This window comes from Lepus europaeus, chromosome 19, assembly GCF_033115175.1.
Source record: "Lepus europaeus isolate LE1 chromosome 19, mLepTim1.pri, whole genome shotgun sequence".
Taxonomy (NCBI): domain Eukaryota; kingdom Metazoa; phylum Chordata; class Mammalia; order Lagomorpha; family Leporidae; genus Lepus; species Lepus europaeus.
In genome coordinates this window covers 1,332,027-1,355,847 of record NC_084845.1, presented here as the reverse complement: position 1 = coordinate 1,355,847, position 23,821 = coordinate 1,332,027, and the positions used below count along the sequence as shown (strand labels likewise).

The 23,821-nt window shown below is 48.2% G+C and overlaps 1 protein-coding gene across 1 annotated transcript in view; it reads right to left on the bottom strand.

The window, feature by feature from the left end:
• The window catches only part of LOC133748643 (uncharacterized), a 72,021-nt gene extending 57,592 nt beyond the window's left edge, over positions 1 to 14,429 (bottom strand). The window contains exons 1-4 of the mRNA XM_062177575.1: positions 14,276 to 14,429; positions 8,813 to 8,939; positions 5,567 to 5,662; positions 1,244 to 2,317 (exon numbers count right to left, since the gene is read on the bottom strand). Of these exons, the coding sequence (XP_062033559.1) occupies positions 1,244 to 2,317; positions 5,567 to 5,662; positions 8,813 to 8,939; positions 14,276 to 14,302 (1,324 nt within the window). The 5' untranslated portion in view covers positions 14,303 to 14,429. The remainder of the gene's footprint in view (positions 1 to 1,243; positions 2,318 to 5,566; positions 5,663 to 8,812; positions 8,940 to 14,275) is intronic.
• Positions 14,430 to 23,821: the final 9,392 nt, after the last annotated feature.

Genomic DNA, 23,821 nt, shown 5'->3' with positions numbered 1-23,821 from the left:
TCTCTGGCTGTTGCAGCCATGTGGGGAGTGAATCAGCGGATGGAAGATCTTGCGCTTTCTCTGTTACTCTGCCTCTCAAATAAAAAAAATCTTTAAAAATAAAATCCTGCATATTTTATTTTGTAGCAAAACTTTACCCAAAAGTATATAATATCAGATGAGATTCCCCTCATCTGTTCTCCTGGATTTATCATGAATTTACTTGAGCTATAATTCTATCCATGCAGAACTGAAGGGGCACTTGGAAACATGTCTACACAGAAGAAATAAACTGAACTCACCTGAGGAGATCACCCAGTACAAGGCAATCACCACGCTATTAGAGAAAACAAAACAAAGAAGCAGAATGGAATCAGGAAAAAATGCTGCCCATTTAACACCACACAAATAAGGAGTTTATTTATAAAAACCAAAGCCTTGAACAGTCTTAAGTGGTGTACATTTTTATGTGGCCCTCCATATGTGAATCCTTTTCTAGTAGAAGTGACAGTTGCAATATGCTAATTTCCTGTATGTTCAATTACCTCATGACACAAGCTTTCATATTTCTCCTGAAGAATTATCCTCAGTTACAGATGCTTACGACAAAAAAACTTTCCAATAAACAAGGGGCAGCTGCACTGTGTAATTCTCCTAACACAGGACAACACAAACATCTACAAAAAAACAAGTGTCAAACTCTTTCACCCCTCAAACAATCCCCTCCTACCAAAATAATAAAACTATCAAAAAAAAAAAAAAAACTATAGTAGACTTGGCAAAGAAATATGAAAGAATTTTAAGGACATATTTTTCTTGTATAGCCCGTTTCCACCCCCTTTTCCTTTAAAAAAAAAAAATAATAATAACGCTGAGACGGCTAGTAGAGCAAACCTCAAAGTGAGTCAACTTCTAGTATGACCCTTTCCATGGTAAGTGATGGCCTACCACAGTTTTCTCAAGCAATGACAATCAGCACAAACACTCAGATAGCAAGGCTTTCCTTTTGGCTAACGCCCATCCTTAGTAGTTATGCCCAGGGTCTCTTTCCCCAGCACGATCTAACGGTGACAGAGGGAGAACCACTGGTGAACCATAAAACACCTTTCCTGACTTCCGTAAGGACCAAGCTGCAGCTGCTGGTTCTATCTCACTGTATCTATCTCACTTGGAGGATTTCTCTCCAAAGTGACTGACTGCATGGGTGTTTAGCTTAAAAACAACAACAACAACAAAAAATTTCCCAACACCTTTTGTACTCAACGCATTTTCTTCCACTCTGACAGATGTGGGGCAGTGTGTGAAGGCCTTTCTAGATTCTCTGCACTGCCAGGTTTCTCGGTATGGACCCGCTGGTGCTGCAGGAGGTGGGACCTGCGTTTGAAGGCCTTCCCACACTCGATGCACTTGTACGGCATCTCTCCGGTATGGATGACAGAGTGCTGAATGAGGCATGTGCTTCGGTGAAAGGCTTTCCCACACTGGGTGCATTCATAGGGCTTCTCCCCGGTGTGAATCCTCTGGTGCTGCATGAGTTCTGAGCTGCATCGGAAGGCTTTTCCACATTCCACACAGTCATAGGGCTTCTCTCCAGTGTGGATGATATAGTGCTGAATTAGGTGTGCTCTATTGCTAAACGCTTTTTCACACTCTTGGCACTCAAAGGGTTTTTCTCCAGAGTGGGTCCTATTATGGCGAATGAAAGTAGAGCGGTGCGTGAAGGCCTTTCGACACTGAGTGCACTCATAAGGCTTCTCCCCAGTGTGCACTGGATGGTGCTGTACAAGGTACGACCTGCGTTTGAAGGCCTTCCCACACTCAACACACTTGTATGGTTTCTCTCCTGTGTGAATGAGGTAATGGCGAATGAGGGTTGAGCTCTGGCTAAAGGCTTTCCCACATGCATTGCACTCATAGGGCTTCATCCCAGTGTGAACTTGCTGATGTCGAACAAGATACCACTTCCTGTTAAAACCCTTGCCGCACTGCTTGCATTTGTAGGGGTTCATCTCTGCATGAACCAAGATGTCTCTCCTTGGTTCCCCAGGGTCATGTTCATGGAAAACACCTGGAAAGACTGGCTCCTGTAGCACTCTGGAGTGCAGATGACCGTCTGTCTTCAAAGCATCATCTTCAAGGCTCATTTCCCCAGGACCGGTCTCCTGACCAAAGCCTGTCCCTGGCTTTTTCTGCATTTCCAGAAGCCCTTCCTGATCCCTAGATTGCCCCAACTTGGAGTCCCTTGAAGATCCCTGAGTCAGGCTTCCCCGGAGCAAGCCTCCCTCAGATGTGACTGGCAGACAAGTGGTTGGCTTTCTGGTCTGATGTTGTGGCTCTCCTGAGGGGAATCCAATAGACAAAGGAGGGACTTTCAATGAGGTAATACAGAAGAAACAGACAAACACTTCAGCAAGAAAAGTGAGGATGAAAACAGTACCTCTGGTAACTACTGTGATTCTACATGTCTACAACCCTGGTTTTCAATCACTTTATATTCCTCGTACCCACGCCATCATTAAAAGGACAATCCAGAGGTCTGGAGAGACCTTCTCTTCAGTCCAGAATGCAGGATGGATATAATCATAGCACTGTCTAGAAGGCATCTGCTCCAAAAACCGATGCCTTTTGGTGCTACAAGAGTACAGGAAACTGGCCCCTAATGAGACCGGGAAGAAAGAGACCGTGGAGAGCTTACTACAGGGAATTGTAGTAGAGGTCTCCTCAAGGTCAAAAAGAAAAGAGAAATTTATCCTGGGAATGGAATGTGGTCATTACCTGCTTGTCTATCTACTGTAGCTTTTGTAGGCTTGCTGACACAGAGTGATGGTGTTAATCCTTGCCAGACAGTATACAGCTCAGAATGTGTGTGGTAGAAATATTAGGAGTATTAGAAAAAGTAGCAGGCTGGTGCTGTGGCAGAGTAGGCTAAGCCTCTGCCTGCAGTGCTGGCATCCCATATGGGTGCCAGTTCATGTCCTAATTGCTCCTCTAGCTATCTGGCTCTCTGCTTATGGCCTGGGAAAGCAGTGGAAGACGGCCCACGTGCTTGGGCCCTGCACCCACATGGGAGACCTCAAGAAACTCCTGGCTCTGGATTGACTTAGCTCCAGCCATTGCAGCGATTTGGGGAATGAACCAGCGGATAGGAGACCTTTCTGTCTCTCCTCTATCTGTAACCCTACCTCCCAAATAAATAAAATCTTATTTTTTAGATATATTTATTTATTAGAAATGCAGAGTTACAGAGGCAGAGAGTAAGAGTGAGAGAGAGAGAGGTCTTCCATCCACTGTTTCACTCCCCAGATGGCATCAACAGCTGAAGCTGGGCTGATCCGAAGCCAGGAGCCTGGAGCTTCTTCCAGGTCTCCCACGTGGGTGGGTGCAGGGGCTCAAGGTCTTGGGCCATCTTCCACTGCTTTCCCAGGCCATAGCAGAGAGCTGGATCAGAAGTAGAGCAGCTGGGACTTGAACTAGCACCCACATGGGATGCTGGTGCCACAGGCAGATGCTTAACCTACTATGCCACACCACCAGTCCCAATAAAGTGTTTACAAAAAAAAAATACTAAATTCCCTGTGCTACCATCCCCAACGGCTTGTCTCCAAATTTCACCCAGGCCGGTAGTCACCACTACCCTCAAAGATGCATGTAACCTACAGGCCTTCATCTATGCATCTGTACATGCCGCTTAAATACACTGGTAGAAAATGGAATTAAAAGCTAAGATTATTAAAAGAAAAACTAGTTAACTATTATCAGTAACTATGTATGCAAGTGCTGGGTTGTGTCAATTCCTATAGCTGCCACGTAACATTAGAATATCCAATGAAATCTATGTGTGTAACCACGTGTGGGGGACAAAGAAAGCTACCAAGATACATAAGGAAATGCCCCCGTTTTTGGGGCTCAGTCTTCTGGGTAGGAATCCAGCTGGCTTGATGCTGGCATAATAAAAGATGGCTTCCTGGCCTTGGTATCTCAGTCTCGCTACACAATGTCCCCTGAGTTGGGTCCTAATGGAGGAAACAGTAGTTAATAGACAAGGGAAATGGCTAATGGGTTGTAACTGAGGGAGCAAGCTTGGGAAATGCTTACGACTTAAACGCTGAGAGGGGCACCAGATGCCTAGTGAATTAAACATGAAGGTGTGACTAAACTTAGAGAATGAAGATCTACACCAAAGGGATCAAGGGGTACACAGGAACAAGTAATCCCTAAGATCAAGCGCGGGAGGATTTCCACAGTTCCCGCAGACGGAAGCACACAGGTCACGAGTAACGGCACTCAAGATAGACGACTGTTTCAATCTCACTCCTATCAGCTGCCTCTGGGATGACTCCTTTCTAAGTCTCACTGTCCTCCCGAGAGACTAGGAGACTCGGTGTCTTGGTCTATGGTGAACGTAAAACGAGAAAATGCCCCAAAGTACTGGGCACAGTTCTTGATCCAATCTAAGCGGCCATTAAACTGTGGGCCATTACTAGTATTCTTGTTGTTCCACCAGGCAGTTAGGCTGACATCAGCAAGACATCAGGGGCAGGGGTCTGGTGCAGTGGGAAGCTGTCACTTAGGATGCCTGCATCCCATGTCAGAGTGCCTGGCATGAGTCCTGGCTCTTCCTTCCTGCTAATGCATACCTTAGGAGGCAGATGATGGCTCAAGTACGCGGGTCCCTGCCACACACGGGAGACCTGGATGAAGTCTCAGGTTGCCGAATTCAGCATGGCCCAGCACTAGCTGTTGCCGGCATTTGAGGGAGTGATGGAAGATGTCTTTCAGATAAATGAAAGGTCTTCTTTAAGAGGGTTGCTTAGGCCTGGCCAAGAAGCCTGAGGGTCACAGCAGGAAAGAGGCCATGACTCACTGGTAATCTGACTCATCAAGTGAATGGCTCCAGCTACACCCATCGACACAGATGTGGCACACACAAGGCCAAAAGCAACCAAGGTGTTTTTCAGAGCAAGAGGGGCAGGACGATGTAGTGCTTCTGAGTGCTGAGAGACAAACAGAAGAACAGGTGGAAAAGAATGAGCTACACAGCACAGTGCGGACAGTAATATCAAGGAAAGGAAAGTCTCTTCTCCATGTCCACAAGGATGGACAGATTACTACTAATCACTAGAATTAACACTAGTACATGGAAAATACTAGCAGCCAACTTCTCTTGAGAGCATGTGCCAGGCACTGAACTAAGCAGTGCCAGACATAATCTAGTTACATGCATCAAATCGATGACCTCAAAAGTATTACCCTGATTTGAGTACTCTTCTCCTTTGGCACACAAACGTCCCAGTCCTGAGCACCCAAGGGTGCCCAAAAGCCCAATTCCTGTCAAGAACATGTGAGTGTGAAGCTTGTGCACACTGCATGTGACCTCTGCCCTTCCTCTCCTGCCAGCTGCGTGCACCACAGCAAACCTGAAGGCGCCCATGTCTCTGCATAACCGTGTCGCTCAGAGCTCACCTGCTGACACTGTACCTTTATCCGAGAAAACCACCAGGAGTTTCCCAAAGCAGTTCAGAGGCAGTGGACCCTTCACGGTCTGAAGGCTGCCAGGACTCTACCTAACCAGCTCGTGGCTGCCTACCTGCACAGGTGCTATGTGAAAGGCCTCTCTTCAGGGTCCATGGTTCCTGCCCATGCTTCAACAGATGGACTAATTCTGGTCTCGGAACCCAATGCCCTGTTAATGGTGAAATAGGACAGAGGTGAGAGAAGAAGGAAACCTTTCCAACCAGTCCAGGACTTCATGACTGCGAAGAAACCAGGAATGAAGATCCCCCCCAGTAAGCAAAATGTTTATTAACACCTGAAAACCAATGGCATTGTTATGGATTGAACTGTAACCCCCCCCCCCCAAATTCATGCTGAAGCCCACACCCTCCTTATGATTCTCTCTGGGGACAGGATCCTTAGGAAGTAAGATTCAGCGAGGCTATAGGGCAGGGCCCTAATAGAAAATGACTACAACCTCCCAAGTGTTGGTGGTTGTTTGGCACAGGAGTGAAGACAACACTTACGATGTCTACATCCCTGTCAGAGGGCCTGTGTTCAAATCCTGGCTCCACTTTCAATTCCAGCTTTCTGCCAATTTGCACCCTGGGAGGCAGGAGAAAGCTCAAGAAATCAGTTCCCGTGTAAGAGACCTGGATCAGGTTCCTGGCTCCTGGCTTCAGAATAGTTACTGTGAGCATTTCAGAAGTAGATGGAAGATATGCGTCTAAACCTGTTTGCCTGCCTTTTTAATTTTAAAGAATTATTCATTTGGGCCGGCACTGTGGCTCACTTGGTTAATCCTCCGCCTGCGGCGCCAGCATCTAATATGGGCACCAGGTTCTAGTCCTGGTTGCTCCTCTTCCAGTCCAGCTCTCTGCTGTGGCCTGGGAAGGCAGTGGAGGATGGCCCAAGTGCTTGGGCTCTGCACCCACATGGGAGACCGGGAAGAAGCACCTGGCTCCTGGCTTCGGATTGTCTCAGCACCGGCCATGGCGGCCATTTGGGGAGTGAACCAACAGAAAGAAGACCTTTCTCTGTCTAACTCTACCTGTCAAAAAAAAAAAAAAAATCATTTACAGAGAGAGGTAGAGCCAGACAAAGAGGTCTTCCATTCTACTGGTTTACTCCCCAAATGACAATGGCCAGAGCTGAGCTGATCTGAAGCCAAGAGCTTCTTCCAGGTCTCCCACGTGGTTGCAGGGTCCTAAGGACTTGGGCCATCTTCCACTGCTTTCCCAGGCCATAGCAGAGAGCTGGATAGGAAGAGGAGCAGCTGGGACTCAAACCGGTGCCCATATGGGATGCCAGTGCTACAGGTCAGGGCGTTAACCCACTGTACCACCCCCTTGTCTGCCTTTAAAAAAAAAAATTTAAGAGGCCAGCACTGTGGTCTAGCAGGTAAAACTGCTGCCTGCAGTACCGACATCCCATATGGGTGCCAGTTAGAGTCCCGGCTGCTCCACTTCCAATCCAGCTCTCTTCTATGGTCTGGGAAAGCAGTAGAAGATGGCTCAAGTCCTTGGGCTCCTGCACCTGCATGGGAGACCTGGAGGAGGCTCCTGGCTCCTGGCTTCAGATTGGCACAGCTCCAGCTTTTGCAGCCAATTGGGGAGTGAACCAGCTGATGGAAGACCTCTCCTCTTCTCTCTGTGTAACTCTTTCAAATAAATAAATCAATCTTAAAAAAAAAAAAATTCAAAACACTGCATCTTAAAAAAAAGGGGGGAGGGGGAGGCTGGCACTATGGCACAGCAGGTTAAAGCCCTGGCTTAAAGCGCCAGCATCCCATATGGGTGCTGGTTCTAGTCCCAGGTGCTCCTCTTCCGATCCAGCTCTCTGCTATGGCCTGGGAAAACAGAAGATGGCCCAAGTCCTTGGGCCCCTGCACCCATGTAGGGGACCTGGAAGAAGCTCCTGGCTCTTGGCTTCAGATCGGCACAGCTCCAGCCATTACAGCCATCTAGAGAGTGAACCAGCGGATGGAAGACCTCTCTCTGTCTCTACCTCTAACTCTTTCAGATAAATAAAAATAAAAAATCTTTAACAACAACAACAAAAAAAAGAGACCTCTCTCTGTTTCCTCATGATGTGATGGCTCACTCAGAAGTCTGTACACCAAGAACTGAATGGGCTGGATCTGGACACCCCAGACTCCTGAACAAGGAGAAAACAGCCTCCTGTTTTTTAAGCCCCCTGGTCTATGCTATTTTGTTATGGTAGCTGAAGAAGTGGATTCCTCTTTGGGTATAACTGCCATCATGGGTATTGCTGTTTGTCTATACAACACCCATTGCCATTGGCCTCCACCTATGGAACCAACAGTGTTCAGGAAGATACTCTTCTCACATTTTCATAAACACCATAGGATACCACAGAGCTAAGACCTTTCCTCTGTCAGGTGTTTTCTTATTAACGTAAGTCACTGATTCTCAAACCACTTGGGAATGGCTGATGTCAACCTCAGACCAAATAAAACAAATTTCTTAGGGTGAGGCCTGGGAATCAATACTTCTGCAATCTCCTCCTAGAAGAAAGGTGACCCTAAGCTGGATTCTCACTGTAAACAGAAAACCTTTATTCCAATGTGCACAGACAGGGTTGAAGAAGGGGCCTACAGTCGACGTGCGACATTCTGTAAGGAGCTGGCGAGACAGACGCCTGGACCAGGCAGTGACCTTGACATCCCTGCTGACATCACTGGGCTGTGTCAGGCAGACTGTGGGGTTTCTCACTGGGTGCGATAATAAATATTTTCCAGGTGAAGCCAGGTTGGCCCAGTCTTCTGCCAAGTGCATTTCACTAGGTGTCAGAGTGAAAAGTGGGAGATTCTGCACAGCAACCTCATGACTGAGGCACAAGGAGCCACAGCCCCGGGTCTATTCAGGCACAAGTCAGTAACGTTCACCACTGCGTCCTACACGCTGGGCTCTGAGCTAAGGGACGAGGCTGTGGAAAAGGAGAATCAAGCAGTCCTTTAGCTCTACCAGAAGCTGAGCTCCCTGTCACTTCGGGCGCTCACACGCTGGTTCCTCCACCTGGAACTCCTTCCCTCCTTCATCAGGCTAACACCTACTCAGCTTTAAGTGTCTGCTCTGTCACTTCCTCACGTGCCTTCTGTAAAGTACCTGTGACAGGTTATGTCTCTGGTTATTTATTGCTAAATTCTCATTTCTTTCTACAACCCAACTCAGCTGCCATTGACAAATTGATGCTCATCTTCCCAACCAAACTTAAAGTGACAGGTCTGCATAGAGCACACACAATGTGCCACCTTAAATATTTTATTCTAAAACCTTGCTTTGCTGGAGTTACCCCAGGAAACGAAATGGGTAATTACCTAGTGAGACCAGGAGCTCACACGTCTCCAGCATCACCTCCCGGAACAGGGTCCTCTGGGATGGGTCTAGCTGTCTCCACTCCTCCCGGGTGAAGGTCACAGCCACATCCCTGAAGGTCACCAACACCTGAAGAGTCAAACAGAGTGGTGCTGTTGGATAGGACACAGTCTGTCATTTGGTCACTGGTAATGGGGCAGAGAGACTGAATTATCAAGTCCCCCTAAAGGCCAAGCTCTGACTGAGCTCAAGGTGGAGGGAGATCTGAGCACTGGACATAATACAACTGTGACTGAGAAAGATCTTCCATGGGAAGCCACGTGACACGGTAGGGACAACAATCCCACGAGACCTTTGGGAAGTAGACAGTAAGCGCTCTGAGACATCAGTGAAATGGAGGAAAACAACTCTGATAATGATCCGAATCGTGGTAACAGCAGTAGCTAAGACTCTGGGACCTCACCATGCCTGCGCAGGCTGAGGGTGTCACACATGGTATTAAGATAAGTAAAGGACCCCAGCTCCGCACTTGCCAGCTTTGTGACTGTGATGAGGGTATAACTTTATTTCATTATTATTGTTTCTATTTGAGAAGCACAGAGAGTGAGACAGAGAGCTCTCATCTGCTACACTTTCCAAATGCCAGCAACAGCTGGGATGCCAAAGCTGGGAGCTGGGAACTAAGCCCAGGACTCCCACTGGGTGGCAGGAATTCAATGACTTGAGCTATCACCACTACCTTCCATGGTTTGCATTAATAGAAAGCTGGAATCAGGAGCTGAAGCAGCAGATCAAACCAGGTATTCCCACTAGGGTCAGGGGAGTCCTAGTCAATGATTTATCTTCTAAGCCAAAAGCCTGCCTCAGTCATTTCATTTCTTACAGGCTTGGTTTCCAAGTCAATACATTAATCATTCCCACTTTAGGAGGGGTACATTGAGAAAATGTTCACAAGACTCCATTGAAGCATCTAGACTATGTAATACTTGATGTGTTTTTCAACTTTTTTTTTGGACAGGCAGAGTGGATAGTGAGAGAGAGAGACAGACAGAGAGAAAGGTCTTCCTTTTTGCTGTTGGTTCACCCTCCAATGGCCGCTGCGGCCGGCGCATCTCGCTGATCCGAAGCCAGGAGCCAGGTGCTTCTGGTCTCCCATACGGGTGAAGGGCCCAAGCACTTGGGCCATCTTCCACTGCCTTCCCGGGCCATAGCAGAGAGCTGGCCTGGAAGAGGGGCAACCGGGATAGAATCCGGCGCCCTAACCGGGACTAGAACCTGGTGTGCCGGCGCCGCAAGGCAGAGGATTAGCCTGTTGAGCCACGGCGCTGGCCATGTTTTTCAACTTTTATCTATCCTCAGCTCCCAAAGATTACCACCTCCACGTCATAGCCTTCAGGCAGCCTGGGAAGTTGCCCTCAGCCTCACATTTAACATGCAGAAGCAGAATTTTGTAAGATTTTATTTTATGGGTCCGGCACCGTGGCAGAGCAGGTAAAGCCACTGCCTGCAGTGCCGGTATCAGATATGGGCTCTGGTTTGAGTCCCAGCTGCTCTACTTCCAATCCAGCTCCCTGCTAATGTGCCCAGGAAAGCAGTGGAGGATGGCCCAAGTGCTTGGAGCCCTGCAGCTGCATAGGAGACCAGGAAGAAACTCCTAGCTGCTGGCTTTAGATCGGCCCAGCTCCAGATGTTGCAGCAATTGGGGAGTGAACCAGCAGATGGAAGACCTCTCTCTCTGTGCCTCTACCTCTCTGTAACTCCGCCTTTCAAATAAATAAGTCTTTTTTTAAGACTTATTTATGGGGCCGGCCCTGTGGCATAGCGAGTGAAGCCACCACCTGCAGTGTTGGCATCCCATATGGGTGCAAGTTCAGTTCCAGCTGCTCCACTTCCAATCCAGCTCTCTGCTATGACTTAGGAAAGCAGTAGAAGATGGCCCAAGTCCTTGGGCCCCTGCACCCATGTGGGCGAGCTGGAAGAAGCTCCAGGCTCCTGGCTTTGGACCGGCGCAGCACCGGCCATTGTGGCCAGTTGGGGAGTAAACCAGCGAATAGAAGACTTCTTTCTCTCTGCCTCTCCTCTCTAACTCTGACTTTCAAATAAAATAAATAAATCTTTTTTTTTTTTTTAAAGACATTTATTTGAAAGGTGGAGTTGGGGCCAGCACAACGGGTTAAAGCCCTGGCCTGAGGCGCTGGCATCCCATATGGACGCCAGTTCTAGTCCTGGTTGCTCCTCCTCCAGTCCAGCTCTCTGCTGTGGCCCGGGAGTGCAGTGGAGGATGGCCCAAGTCCTTGGGCCCCTGCACCTGCATGGGAGACCCAGAAGAAGCTCTTGGCTCCTGGCTTTGGATCGGTACAGCTCCAGCCATTGTGGCCATCTGGGGAGTAAACCAGTGGATGGAAGACCTCTCTCTCTCTACCTCTCTCTGTAAATCTTTCAAATAAAAAAAAAAATCTTAAAAAAAAAAAAAAAAGAGTTACAGGGAGGGAGAGCCAGAGTCAGAGAGAGAGAGAAATCTCCATCCGCTGATTCACTTCCCAAATTGCCACAAAGGCTGGGGCTGGGCCAGGCCGAAGCCAGGAGCCGCTGCTTTTAATATTTATTTAATTATTTTAAAGGCAGAATTAGAGAGGCATAGGCAGAGAGAGAGGTCTTCCATCTGATGGTTCACTCACAAAATGGCCACAATGGCCGGCACTGCGCCGGACCAAAGCCAGGAGCCAGGAGCTTCTTCCAGGTCTCCCATGTGGGTACAGGGGCCCAAGGACCTAGGTCATCTTCTACTGCTTTCCCAGGCCATAGCAGAGAGCTGTGTTGGAAGTGGAGCAGCCTAGACTCAAACTGGTGCCCATATGGGATGCTGGCGCTGCAGACCAGGGCTTTAACCCGCTGTGCCACAGTGGCAGCCCCAATCCTGTTTTTAAGGTGAGAAATTAAGAATACTTTGGGGGACAGGCATTAGAATACAGCAGATCTTCTATCCACTGGTTCACTCCCCACGGTCTCCCATATATGGATGGCAGGGACAAATATTTGAACCATCATGCACCAAGACCTCCCAGGATGTGTATTAGAAGCAAGCTGGATCAGGGCTTTAACCCACTGCACCACAGTGCTGGCCCCTAAGGAGCTGCTTTTTTTAAAGCTCATCCCAAAGGTGACAGTTTTCTCCAGTAGATTAATCAGGCCTTTTTTTTTTTTTTTAAAGATTCATTTATTTATTTGAAAGTCAAAGTTGGGGGGAGGGGCAAGACAGAAAGAGATCTTTCATTGGCTTGCTGGTTCACTCCCCAGATGGCCACAATGGCCAAGGCTGGATTAGGCTTAAGCCAGGAGCCAGGACTTCCGCCAGGTCTCCCACATGGGTGCAGGGGCCCAAACACCTGGGCCATCCTCTGTTCCTTTCCCCAGCACATTAGCAGGGAGCTGGATTGGAAGTGGAGCAGCCAGGACTCAAACCAGTGTCCATATGGGATGCCTTCATTGCCAGTGGCAGCTTAACCCACTATGCCACAGTGCTAACCCAAAATAAATAAATCTTTAAATAAGAAAGATTTTACTTATTTACTTGAGATGTAGAGCTACAGACAGAGAGAGGAAGAGACAAAGAGGCAGATGTCTTTCATCTGTTGGTTCACTCTCCAAATGGACTCAACAGCCAGAGCTGGGCTGATCTGAAGCCAGGAACTTCTGGGTCTCCCGTTCAGGTGCAAGGGCCCAAGCACTTGGGTCGTCTTCCACTGCCTTCCCAGGCCATAGCACAGAGCTGTATCGGAAGAGCAGCAGCTGGGACTCTAACCAGCACCCATATGGGATGCTGGCGCCGAAGGCAGAGGGCTTAGCTCACTATACCACAGCGCTGGCCCCCAAAAGCAGAATTTAAACAACTGGTGAACACCTTACAAAGATGCCAGAGGATGACAGGCGGGGCCAACGGGCACTTTACCTGGCTCTTCTACTTCTAGCTAAAGATTGTTTCCTAAGAGATGACATTTATGTTCAAGAGGGATACGCAGGGGCAGCCCTGTAGATGCCTGGGTGGCTTCCCAGACCAATGGAAGTGCTAGGGCAAAGGCAACGAAAGCTTGGCAAGTTCAGGATGCCTTGGTTGGATGCAAGAGGAAAACGGAAGAGGCAGAGCAGACGCGGTTGAGGAGGCAGGTTAGGTAACGTCTGGTGGGCCAAGGAGAGGAAGGGAACTGCATTCGTTCTAACCGCGATGGGAACCCTGGAAGAACTACTTATTCATCAACAGTTTATTTGTTAATGTATTTATTTATGAGAGGGAGGGAGGGAGAGAGAGGGAGGGAGGGGGGGGGAAGAGAGAGAGAGAGAAACTCCCCACATGTTCCAACAGCCAGGACTGGGCCAAACCAAAAACAGAAGCCATGAACTTAATCTAGGTCTCCCATGCGGGTGGCGCAAACCCACTCACTGGAGCACCACCACTGCCTCCCAGGATCTGCATTAGCAGAAAACTGGAGTCAGGAGTCAGACCTGGGAGCTCCAAAACGGGACACAGGCATTTTCATCACCGTCTTAACTGCCGGCTACATGCCCACCTGGAGTCTAACAAATGTAATCAAGGCAGGCTAATGGCGCCAGGGCAGAAAAGATAATCCAAACGAAAAAAAAGGATCAAGACATTGTCCAGGGACCCAAAGATTCAGAATACAAGGAAACAGAGCAAGGAGACCAGAGAGGTTAAGGTCACCGTTGGATGAGGCAAGTGGAGCAAGCTTGAAGTAAAGGAGAGAGGGCGCCAAGGGGATATTAACAAATGAGGTGCGTCCAGACGGAGACCACGGCTATGCAGAGGGCCACAGGTGGCCGCTCAAGTCACCCAGCGCTTACTTCCCAAGAGCTCATTACAACGCTCACTTTCACCTGTAACTAAACGTCCTACGCAGGAACACAGATCCACTCACTCTGAAAAATAACCCCCTTCGCCTGCCCTGCCACCTGTCCGCCCTATCACAGAAGCAACTCCAGAAACACGAACCTCTCGCCCGACCCTCGCTTTGTACACACTAGAGGCCAGGGAGGCCCAGGGGTGAGCCTTCCACGTCCACACACCCAGGGGCAGCTCCGCGGGTCACGCTGGGCCCCGCTAAGGAACGCCACCGCGAGAAAACTGTTGGTGTCCCCACTCTCTGCCAGAGAAAACCGAGCCCGAGGGCAGCCAGGGGACTTGCTCAAGCCCCGAGAAGGCACGGCCAGACCCACTGAATTCCCGGGCTGCGGCTCGCCCCACGCCCGTGTTCACGGCGCGCGTCAGGAAGCCACGCGTCCCTCTTCCACCCCGCGCCACGCGACCCCGGGCCTGCATTCCAGCCCGCGGCCGGGAGCGACGCCGCCCCACGGCTCCGAGCACCAACCGCAGGGAGACGGCAGTGAGCAGGGCCACGGCCGCCGCCACCCGTGACGAGCACGCCAGCGTCCGCGCGGCAAAGTCCACTCACCTGTGCGAGGTTCCTCCGCGCCGCCATCGGGCTCCGTGCAGGACCCTCCCACACGCCCTACAAAGTCGCGATCTTGGACCCCATCCTCCTTAACGCCCCCTCCCTGCTCCGCTCTGCCGTTGTGGAAACACTGGCCACGCCACAAACACCCAAACCCACGGCACCGGAAGTTATAACGCCGCTGGCGCGCCTCTGGTCACGCCTTTTCCGGTGACGTTTTTGCCAGAAGACGTCTCTGTCCTACTGCCTTCTGGGTAGTGTAGTTTTTGACCTGCATCCGGCTAGGCGCCGGAAGCTCTTCTCATTCTTAGGCTAATGCCTTGTGGTTCCCAGGGGTGCAAAACGAAAGCGAATGGTGCTCGCTTCGGCAGCACATATACAAAACGAAAGCGAATGGAAAGGCTTTAACCAAGGGGGAGGGGTCTTGGGTCTTCTTTTCGTCTTCCTTTTTTTTTTTTTTTTTTCTTAAATAGATCACAGCAGAACACGAAAGCTGTGTCTCTTTGGTCGGTCCAAAAATCTGACATAAAACCTTAAATTTAAGCACTAGTGCATGGCATCAAGTCCCACAATTCGGAACAGTTTTGAAAGAGGCAGAACTAGGAAGGGCGAATAGCTTGCTGCAGCCGGCTAGAAAACTGACATTGAGTTACCAACTAGACAAAACTATGAAAAGGAGATTTTAAGATGATTTAAAATATTGACTAACATATATGCGTTGCAGAAACCTCATTGCTTTAACAGGATTAGAATCTAGTTCTATGTCAAATAAACTCATAGCTTTTGCTTTCCATCTGCTGATTTCCCTGATTTGCATTTTGAAATCACCTTTTAGAAATCTCCAAATTAAGGCTGGTGCCTCGGCTCACTAGGCTAATCCTCTGCCTGCGGCGCCAGCACACTGGGTTCTAGTCCCTGTCGGGGCGCCGGATTCTGTCCCAGTTGCCCGTCTTCCAGGCCAGCTCTCTGCTGTGGCCCGGGAGTGCAGTGGAGGATGGCCCAAGTGCTTGGGCCCTGCACCCCATGGGAGACTAGGAGAAGCACCTGGCTCCTGGCTTCGGATCAGCGAGATGCGCCTGCCGCAGCGGCCATTGGAGGGTGAACCAATAGAAAAAGGAAGACCTTTCTCCCTGTCTCTCTCACTGTCCACTCTGCTTGTCAAAAAAAAAAAAAAAAAAAGAAATTTCCAAATTAAGACAGTATTTTCTAAATAAGATATTTTTCTAAATAAGGTAATTTTCTAAATAAGATAATTTCAACCTTATTTTCAAGCCATGTTGAACTATTTTCATATGGACAATTTATGAAAACATGTTAGAAGGTGCTAATAGTTCCAAGGTGTACATTTAGACATATTTGCCTTTACCCAATTTACATTTTTAAAATTTATTTGACAGGTATTTGACAGTGAGAGAGAGAGAGAGAGACAGAGAGAAAGGTCTTCCTTCCATTGGTTCACTTCCCAAATGGCTGCAATGGTGGGCACTGCAATGATCTGAAGCCAGAGCCAGGTGCTTCTTCCTGGTCTCCCATGTGGTCTCCACTTGGGCCATCCTCCACTGCCCTCCCAGTTCACAACAGAGAGCTGAACTGGAAGAGGAGAAGCCGGGACTAGAATCCGGAACCCATATGGGATGCCAGTGCCACAGGCGGAGGATTAACCAAGTGAGCCACGGCACCGGCCCCTACCCAATTTACATTTATCAATTACACCTGGATGACTGAGGCTGCTGGTATTATATATACTTATATCTGAATTAAGGTCAAAATTGCATTCATATGAAATTCTGCTCCTTTTATAAAACTCCAGCTATAAATCAGTGACATTAAATCAGAGATTGCAAAATCCACCTTAGGGGCTATAAGGAGTACTGATTACCCATTGCTGTTTCATGGAAAACTGATTACACATTGCTATATCATTGGAAGCCTGTTAAAAACAAATTGCAAAATAAGTTTGGCAAGTTAGAAAGCAATATTTTTAAACGCAGTGATCTTCCTAGAGTCAAAGAGAAAAATTCCTTTAAACTCAATGTCCAGCTGTAATTGAACCAAATTCTCATGCGTGAGATTGTTATTTACCAAGGACATCTTTAGATTTTAATTGGATTTGGATCTCATTTTCCTTTTACTCAAAGCACACCTTAGGCCAATGATGCCCTAAGTTCGGGCAGCTGCCAGACAGGTCCCAAAGGTGACTGTGGGCCAGGGGCCGATGTGCCAGAGACAAGAATTCCACTGGAGATTGTTCACCATTATGTTAGGCGTCATGGGGGAGAGCATTCCTATTATTCTGGTGCTTCAACATTCCCACAATCAGGCTGTGGGCACCTACCCATTCAACCAGGTGCTCCATTGTAACAAGGTAGGACTCTGATATGAGGTCCCCTCCTTGCCCTGACTGTGACCTAGTGACAGTCAAATATATAATAAAATATCTTCTTTTTTTTTTTTGCACAGGCAGAGTGGACAGTGTGAGAGAGAGACAGAGAGAAAGGTCTTCCTTTTTCCGTTGGTTCACCCTCCAATGGCCGCTGCGGCCGGCGCATCTCGCTGATCCGAAGGCAGGAGCCAGGTGCTTCTCCTGGTCTCCCATCATGTTTACCTCTTCAGTGGCTGACTCTGTGGCATAGCAGGTTAGGCCTCCACCTGCAGTGCCAGCGTCCCATATTGATGCCAGTTCAAGTCCCAGCTGCTCCACTTCTGACCAGCTCCCTGCTAATATGCCTGGGAAAGCAGTGGAAGATGGCCCAGCTACTTGGACCTCTGTACCCATGTGGAAGACCTGGAAGAAGCTCTTGGCTTCAGACTGGCCCAGCTCCAGTCATCATGGCCATTTGGGGAGTGAACCAGCAGAAGGAAGATCTCTCTTTCGCCCTCTCTGTCTCTGCCTCCCACACTCTTTAATTCTGCCTTTCAACTAAACTAAATAAATCTTTAAAATTAATTAATTAAGTGCAATGTCTTATCAGGGCAGTGTTATGAAAATACCCAGATGTCATGGCTTGAGTAGGACTTATCTATGCCAAACTCATTTAGGTGTTGACATGGATCTTAATGTTAATGATTAATGGATTAAAGTTGGAGACTGACTGGCTGGCGCCATGGCTCAATAGGCTAATCCTCCGCTTGCGGCGCCGGCACACCGGGTTCTAGCCCCAGTCAGGGCACCGGATTCTCTCCCGGTTGCCCCTCTTCCAGGGCCAGTTCTCTGCCATGGCCCGGGAAGGCAGTGGAGGATGGCCCAAGTGCTTGGGCCCTGCACTCCATGGGAGACCAGGAGAAGCACCTGGCTCCTGGCTTCGGATCAGTGCGGTGCGCCGGCTGCAGCGTGCCAGCCGCAGTGGCCATTGGAGAGTGAACCAACGGCAAAGGAAGACCTTTCTCTCTGTCTCTCTCTCTCACTGTCCACTCTGCCTGTCAAAAATAAATAAATAAATAAAACTGCCCACTAAAGTTGGAGACTGGACCTAATTATTGTATCTGAGAAGAGGATCTGGTGTGAGGTCTTTAGGTCACGGGGGGCCTGCTCTCAGGAGGTGTGGTGTTCGTGAGAGGATTATTTGAGTCTGGGTTCTGCCTAGCTGCTTTCTGTGCTTCATGGCTCACTGTGTGCCTCTGCACCTGCCACAATGAGCTTCCACCAGACTCTGAGGCCACCTAATCCTGCCAACCCTGGACTGGAACCTCCAAGCTGCAAGCGGAAAGAAATCTTTCCTTCCCTAAGAAACTCCCCTTAGATATTTTAGTTAAAGTAGCAAAAAGCAGACTAATACATCAACTCATAAGGCATCATTCAAGATTGAGTTTCTTGGAATAAAACAGTTTATGACTGCTGGTTGGAAACAGGGAGGGATGTCATGGTAAAAACCCAAGGAAAGAGTTTGAGGATCTGAGGGACTGTGAGGGCAAAAGCATAAAAACTCTATCAAGGAATTAGGAGATCAGTGGACTTTAAAATCTGGTTACATGTCATTTATGATTTGAGTAGCAAAGGCATTGTTCATTCCTGCTCAGAACATCTTTAGTGATTAAACACTTAATCAATCACTGTAGGGATTATAAAGGTTTAAAATTTGCTCCCCATCACAGAAATTTTTGATGACAATGTTTTCACCCGTCCATTCAGAAGAGCAGGAACCCATAGAAAATGCAGAAAGCGCACACCGCAGTGTCACTCAGACATAAACTGCATGATTTCAGTAGACAGAAACAAATGTCACTATCTTGATCTTCAAGTATATGTAGAGCAAGGCTTTAGAGTCTGTTTTCTGGAGTTCATTATGTGAAGTCAATGGAAAAGGAAGGAAAGAAGTTGTCCAGTGCCACGCTGGAGAGATGATGCGATATGTCGGGAATGGTTGGATGATGGGATATTCTGCCTCCTTTCCTACACAAAATTCTTCCTTGCATAGATTCATTTCAGTGTTTGTGTACCGAACCCAGCAATTCCAATTATTTTTGCCATGTAACATTTTCTGCTTAATTTCTTGCTACAGACGCTATCCATTTTTTAAAGATTTATTTATTTATGTGAAAGTCAGAATTACAAAGAGAGAAGGAGATGCAGAGAGAGAGAGAGAGAGAGAGAGAGAGAGAGAGAGAGGTCTTCTATCTGCTGGTTCATTCCCCAATTGGCCACAATGGCTGTAGCTGAGCCGATCTGCAGCCAGGAGCCAGGAGCTTCCTCCCGGTCTTCCCGTGTGGGTGCAGGGGCCCAAGGACTTGGGCCATCCTCTACTGCTTTCCCAGGCCATAGCAGAGAGCTGGATTGGAAGAAGAGCAGCCGGGTCTCAAACCAGCGCCAATATGGGATGCCAGCACTGCAGGTGGCGGCTTTACCCACTACAAAACAGCGCTGGCTCCAGACGCTATTAATTTTAAAAGCCTATACTTACCTGAAGACAAGAGCCACTTGCCAAATACCTTTTCCTGCCCTGACAGTGGCTGCCATGATCATGGTTTGAGCACATATGCAAAGGGGACATCTTTACCCTAAAGATAAACATTTGGAATGCTGTGAGGTCACCTCCTTACTGGGAAGTGATTGTTATGTCACCTGTACATGCTGTGGCAGTGTCTACAGGGAGGGCAGATATTTGTGAAAGATAAACATTTCTTTTTAGGTTTTATTTATTTACTTGAGAGATAGAGTTACAGACAGACAGAGGAAGAGACAAAGAGAGAGGTCTTCCCACTGCTGGTTCACTCCCCAAATGGCCACAACAGCCAGAGCTGTGCCGATCCAAAGCCAGAAGCCAGGAGCTTCTTCTGGGTCTCCCATGTGGGTGCAGAGGCCCAAGGACTTGGGGCATCTTCCACTTATTTCCGAGGCCACAGCATTGAGCTGGATCAGAAAAGGAGCAGCCAGGACATGAACTGGTGCCCATATGGGATGCCGGCGCCGCAGGCAGAGGCTTAGCTAGTCCCAAAAGATCAACATTTCTAGAAAACTAAAAAGTGAGAAAAAGAGGCTGAAACTGAGTGCATATCTAGGCTGTGCTCACTTGAGGATGTGGTACAAAGCCTCTAAGATCATCTGTACCAGCAGAGGAGCCTAGCCCCGGCCCGGGAATTAAGCTCAGACTGTGGACACCTCAGCGGCCTTGTGTTAGAGATTGTTTTGATTAGGAAGATACCCTGAGGCCTACTTGACTCAACCCCTTCTCTAAGATCCTGCCATCCACCACCCTGCTAACTAGGTTGCCAGGACACCTCACCCAGTCAGAATGGGCTGATGGGAGTCTTTGCTGTGGATTCTAAAACAAAGAAGATTGAGGACAGAATGTGCTGTGTACTGGGTGAGGATTTGTGTTTAGAAGGAATATATTCTTTTCCAAGGATTCTAATAATAGTAACAAGAAGATCCAGCAAAATCATGTGGGACCAGAACAGTGAAAGCAGCAGGGACTGTGGTTAGAAGGAGGCCTTGCCTACCAGCCAGGCATGAGTAATATAGTAGAATTAAGAAGGAAGCCGTAGGTCACCCACATGGAAGACAGTGAAGCCTTACTCAGCAAGATCAGGAGCCCACAGTTCCCTAGCCTCACATCCTAATACAGGGTTCCCTGGGCCAATTCCAAATATCCTCATTTCTGCCAAGTGAGGGTCATGACCATGACCTTTAAGGTCACCGACAGTGGAAAAGTCATAGGTCAGGGGGCAATGTCTGCCTTCAGACATGGATGAGATTATTTTTTAAAAAAGATTTATTTATTTGAAAGTCAGAATTACACAGAGTGGAGGAGAAGCAGAGAGAGAGAGAGAGAGAGAGAGAGAGAGAGAGAGAGAGAGAGGGAGGTCTTCCACTGGTTCACTCCCCAATTGGCTGAAACAGCTGGAGCTGAGCTGATCTGAAGCCAGGAGCTTCTTCTGGGTCTCCCACATGGGTGCAGGAGCCCAAGGACTTGGGCCATCTTCTCCTGCTTTCCTAGGCCATAACAGAGGGCTGGATTGGAAGTGCAGCAGCCGGGACTTGAACCGGCACCCATATGGGGTGCTGGCACTGCAGGAGGTAGTTTTACCTGCTATGCCACAGCGCCATCCTTATGGATGAGGTTATAATCTTTTACTCTGTCACTGGAAAAGGTAGAGACCCAAGTCTGAATCACTGAAGTCTCCTGGGCCTTGGTACAGGGTTCAGGGAGAGGTGGATGTGGCTTCTGCATGTTAACTGTGATTAACAGAAATAGACTCTTATGGAGGGAGCCATTGCTAAATGCTGACTTCTGTTCCTGAAGCTCCACCTTCTCACACCCTCTTCCACTCAGTCATCTTACATGAGTCTCAGGTTATGCCAAGGGATCATCAATCTTCCTGTTGTGATTGTCACCAGCACTTTGTCAATCTTCAGGAAGTGGGAGATTGTTCTTTCCTGACCAGGTACATCATTACACTTAGTAGATACAGGCTGCCATGTGTTATGGAAATAAATGAATATCAACCAAATGAAAACAAGCAAAGGCTAGAGCTTTCTTTCTTTTCTTTTCTCTCTTTTTTTGAAAGGCAGAGTGGACAGTGAGAGACAGAAAGGTCTTCCTTCCATTGGTTCACCCCCAAATGGCCGCTGTGGCTGGCACACTGCGCTGATCCAAAGCCAGGAGCCAGGTGCTTCTCCTGGTCTCCCATGCGGGTGCAGGGTCCAAGCACTTGGGCCATGCTCCACTGCACTCTTGGGCCATAGCGGAGAGCTGGACTGGAAGAGGAACAACCTAGACAGAATCCGGCACCCTGACTGGGACTAGAACCCAGTGTGCCGGTGCCACAGGCAGAGGATTACCCTATTGAGCTGTGGCACCTGCCATAGAGCTTTCTATAGCAATAGAAATACAGTGTGTGTGTGACCCACACACGAGCCTCTGGGACATCCTACCACAGGTATGGCTCACAATCTCTGTGCAATATTGATATCTGTGTGGCCACAATTCTGTCCTAACACACAGGTCCTTGGTTCTTTGTAAATGTCAGTTGTGTCTCATGTACATCACATGTATTTCCTTTTGTGGATGTGGTATAACATGGGTGAGTCCAGGTTGTGTTGATAGGTAAGTTTCACACACTGTCACACAACTTTAAGATGCTTGTTTTTCGCTAAACAGTGCTAAAGTGAAATTACCACACACTTCATAACCATTTGGGATACCTGGAACATAAGGTAAAGAAATGTGTTTTGCTTCCAGGCTGGGCTGCAGTGTTCTAGCAAAACACACTGTCACATTGTATAGCTTCCTGCTGTGTCACAGGCCACTTTTTTTTTCTTTTTGACAGGCAGAGTGGACAGTGAGAGAGATAGAGAGAAAGGTCTTCCTTTACCGTTGGTTCACCCCCCAATGGCCGCTGTGGCTGGCGCACCACACTGATTCAAAGCCAAGTGCTTTTCCAGGTCTCCCATGCAGGTGCAGGGCCCAAGGACTTGGGCCATCCTCCACTGCACTCCCCGGCCACAGCAGAGAGCTGGACTGGAAGAGGAACAACTGAGACAGAATCTGGCACCCCAACCAGGACTAGAACCCGGGGTGCCAGCACCGCAGGCGGAGGATTAGCCAAGTGAGCTGCAGCGCTGGCCCTAAAAAAAGTTTTCTAAAAAAATAATTTCCTTACATCTGAAAAAAAAAGTCATACAGGTACATTTTGGATCTGAATACTTCAAAGAACATCTTTGAGACAATGGAGAAAACTGAGCACTGACTATATAATTGATGCCACAAATATTTTAACACATTATTAGGAAATAAGGGTTCTAACATTATGAGATTAGGCATTAAAAATCAAGATGTTGGCAATGTAAGTAAAACAAGCCAGTAAGTGCTGGGATGGATAAAACAAGAACAATCACATATGGATGGAACCCTGGGGAATGTTAATGGAGCAGCATAATGTATTCCTTTGCATTTGTGTATTTAGAAATACTCATTACAAAGGGTAGAACATGAAATATTTTAATGTTGCCAGACATGTATTAAAAAAGCAGGGGGACATTTTTGGTTTGAAAGGTTTAAGTATTATCAAAAAACAAATTGTATCCATTAAATATACACAATTTGTTAACTATTTCAAAAGAGTAAACATAATATGCACTGAAAATGTCACTTATTTTTACTGTTTTTACTTTTAGATTTATTTACTCAAAAGTCAGAGTTACACAGCAAGAGAAGCAGAGGCAGAGAGAGAAAGAGAGGTCTTCCATCGGCTGGTTCACTCCCTAGTTGGCCGCCGTGGTTGGACTGGTGCTGATCTGAAGGCAGGAGCCAGGAGTTTCTTCTGGGTCTCCCACGCGGGTACAGGGGCACAAGGACTTGAGTCATCTCTACTGCCTTCCCAGGCTACAGCAGAGAGCTGATCGAAAGTGGAGCAGCCGGGACTCGAACCGGCGCCCATATGGGATGCTGGCACTGTAGACTGGGGCCTTAATCCACTATGCCACAGTGCCAGCCCCTACTGTTATTTTATTTGTATGTAGCTCTACATATGTGCTTGAGTTTACTTCTGGCTACCATTTTCAGTGTGGTGGAAATGAAACGCCGTGATGTGCTACTGCACAACTCTTCCCAACTTTATGTTCACTGAAATTATTTTGGCAACTTAGAAATGACCACAGTGGGAATGTTTACACCAGAGATGCTAACAAACACCAAAACCAAGGTGTGTTTATTTTTTGAATGGCTAAAGAACAGGATGTAGTATATGTTAGTGCAGACTAACCTTTACATAAAATTATAGGGTCTGGCCGGCGCTGTGGCTTAACAGGCTAATCCTCCGCCTTGTGGCGCCGGCACACCGGGTTCTAGTCCTGGTTGGGGCGCCGGATTCTATCCCGGTTGCCCCTCTTCCAGGCCAGCTCTCTGCTATGGCCCGGGAAGGCAATGGAGGATGGCCCAAGTCTTTGGGCCCTGCACCCGCATGGGAGACCAGGAGAAGCACCTGGCTCCTGGCTTCAGATCAGCGAGATGCGCCGGCTGCAGCGGCCATTGGAGGGTGAACCAACGGCAAAAAGGAAGACCTTTCTCTCTGTCTCTCTCTCACTATCCACTCTGCCTGTCAAAAAAA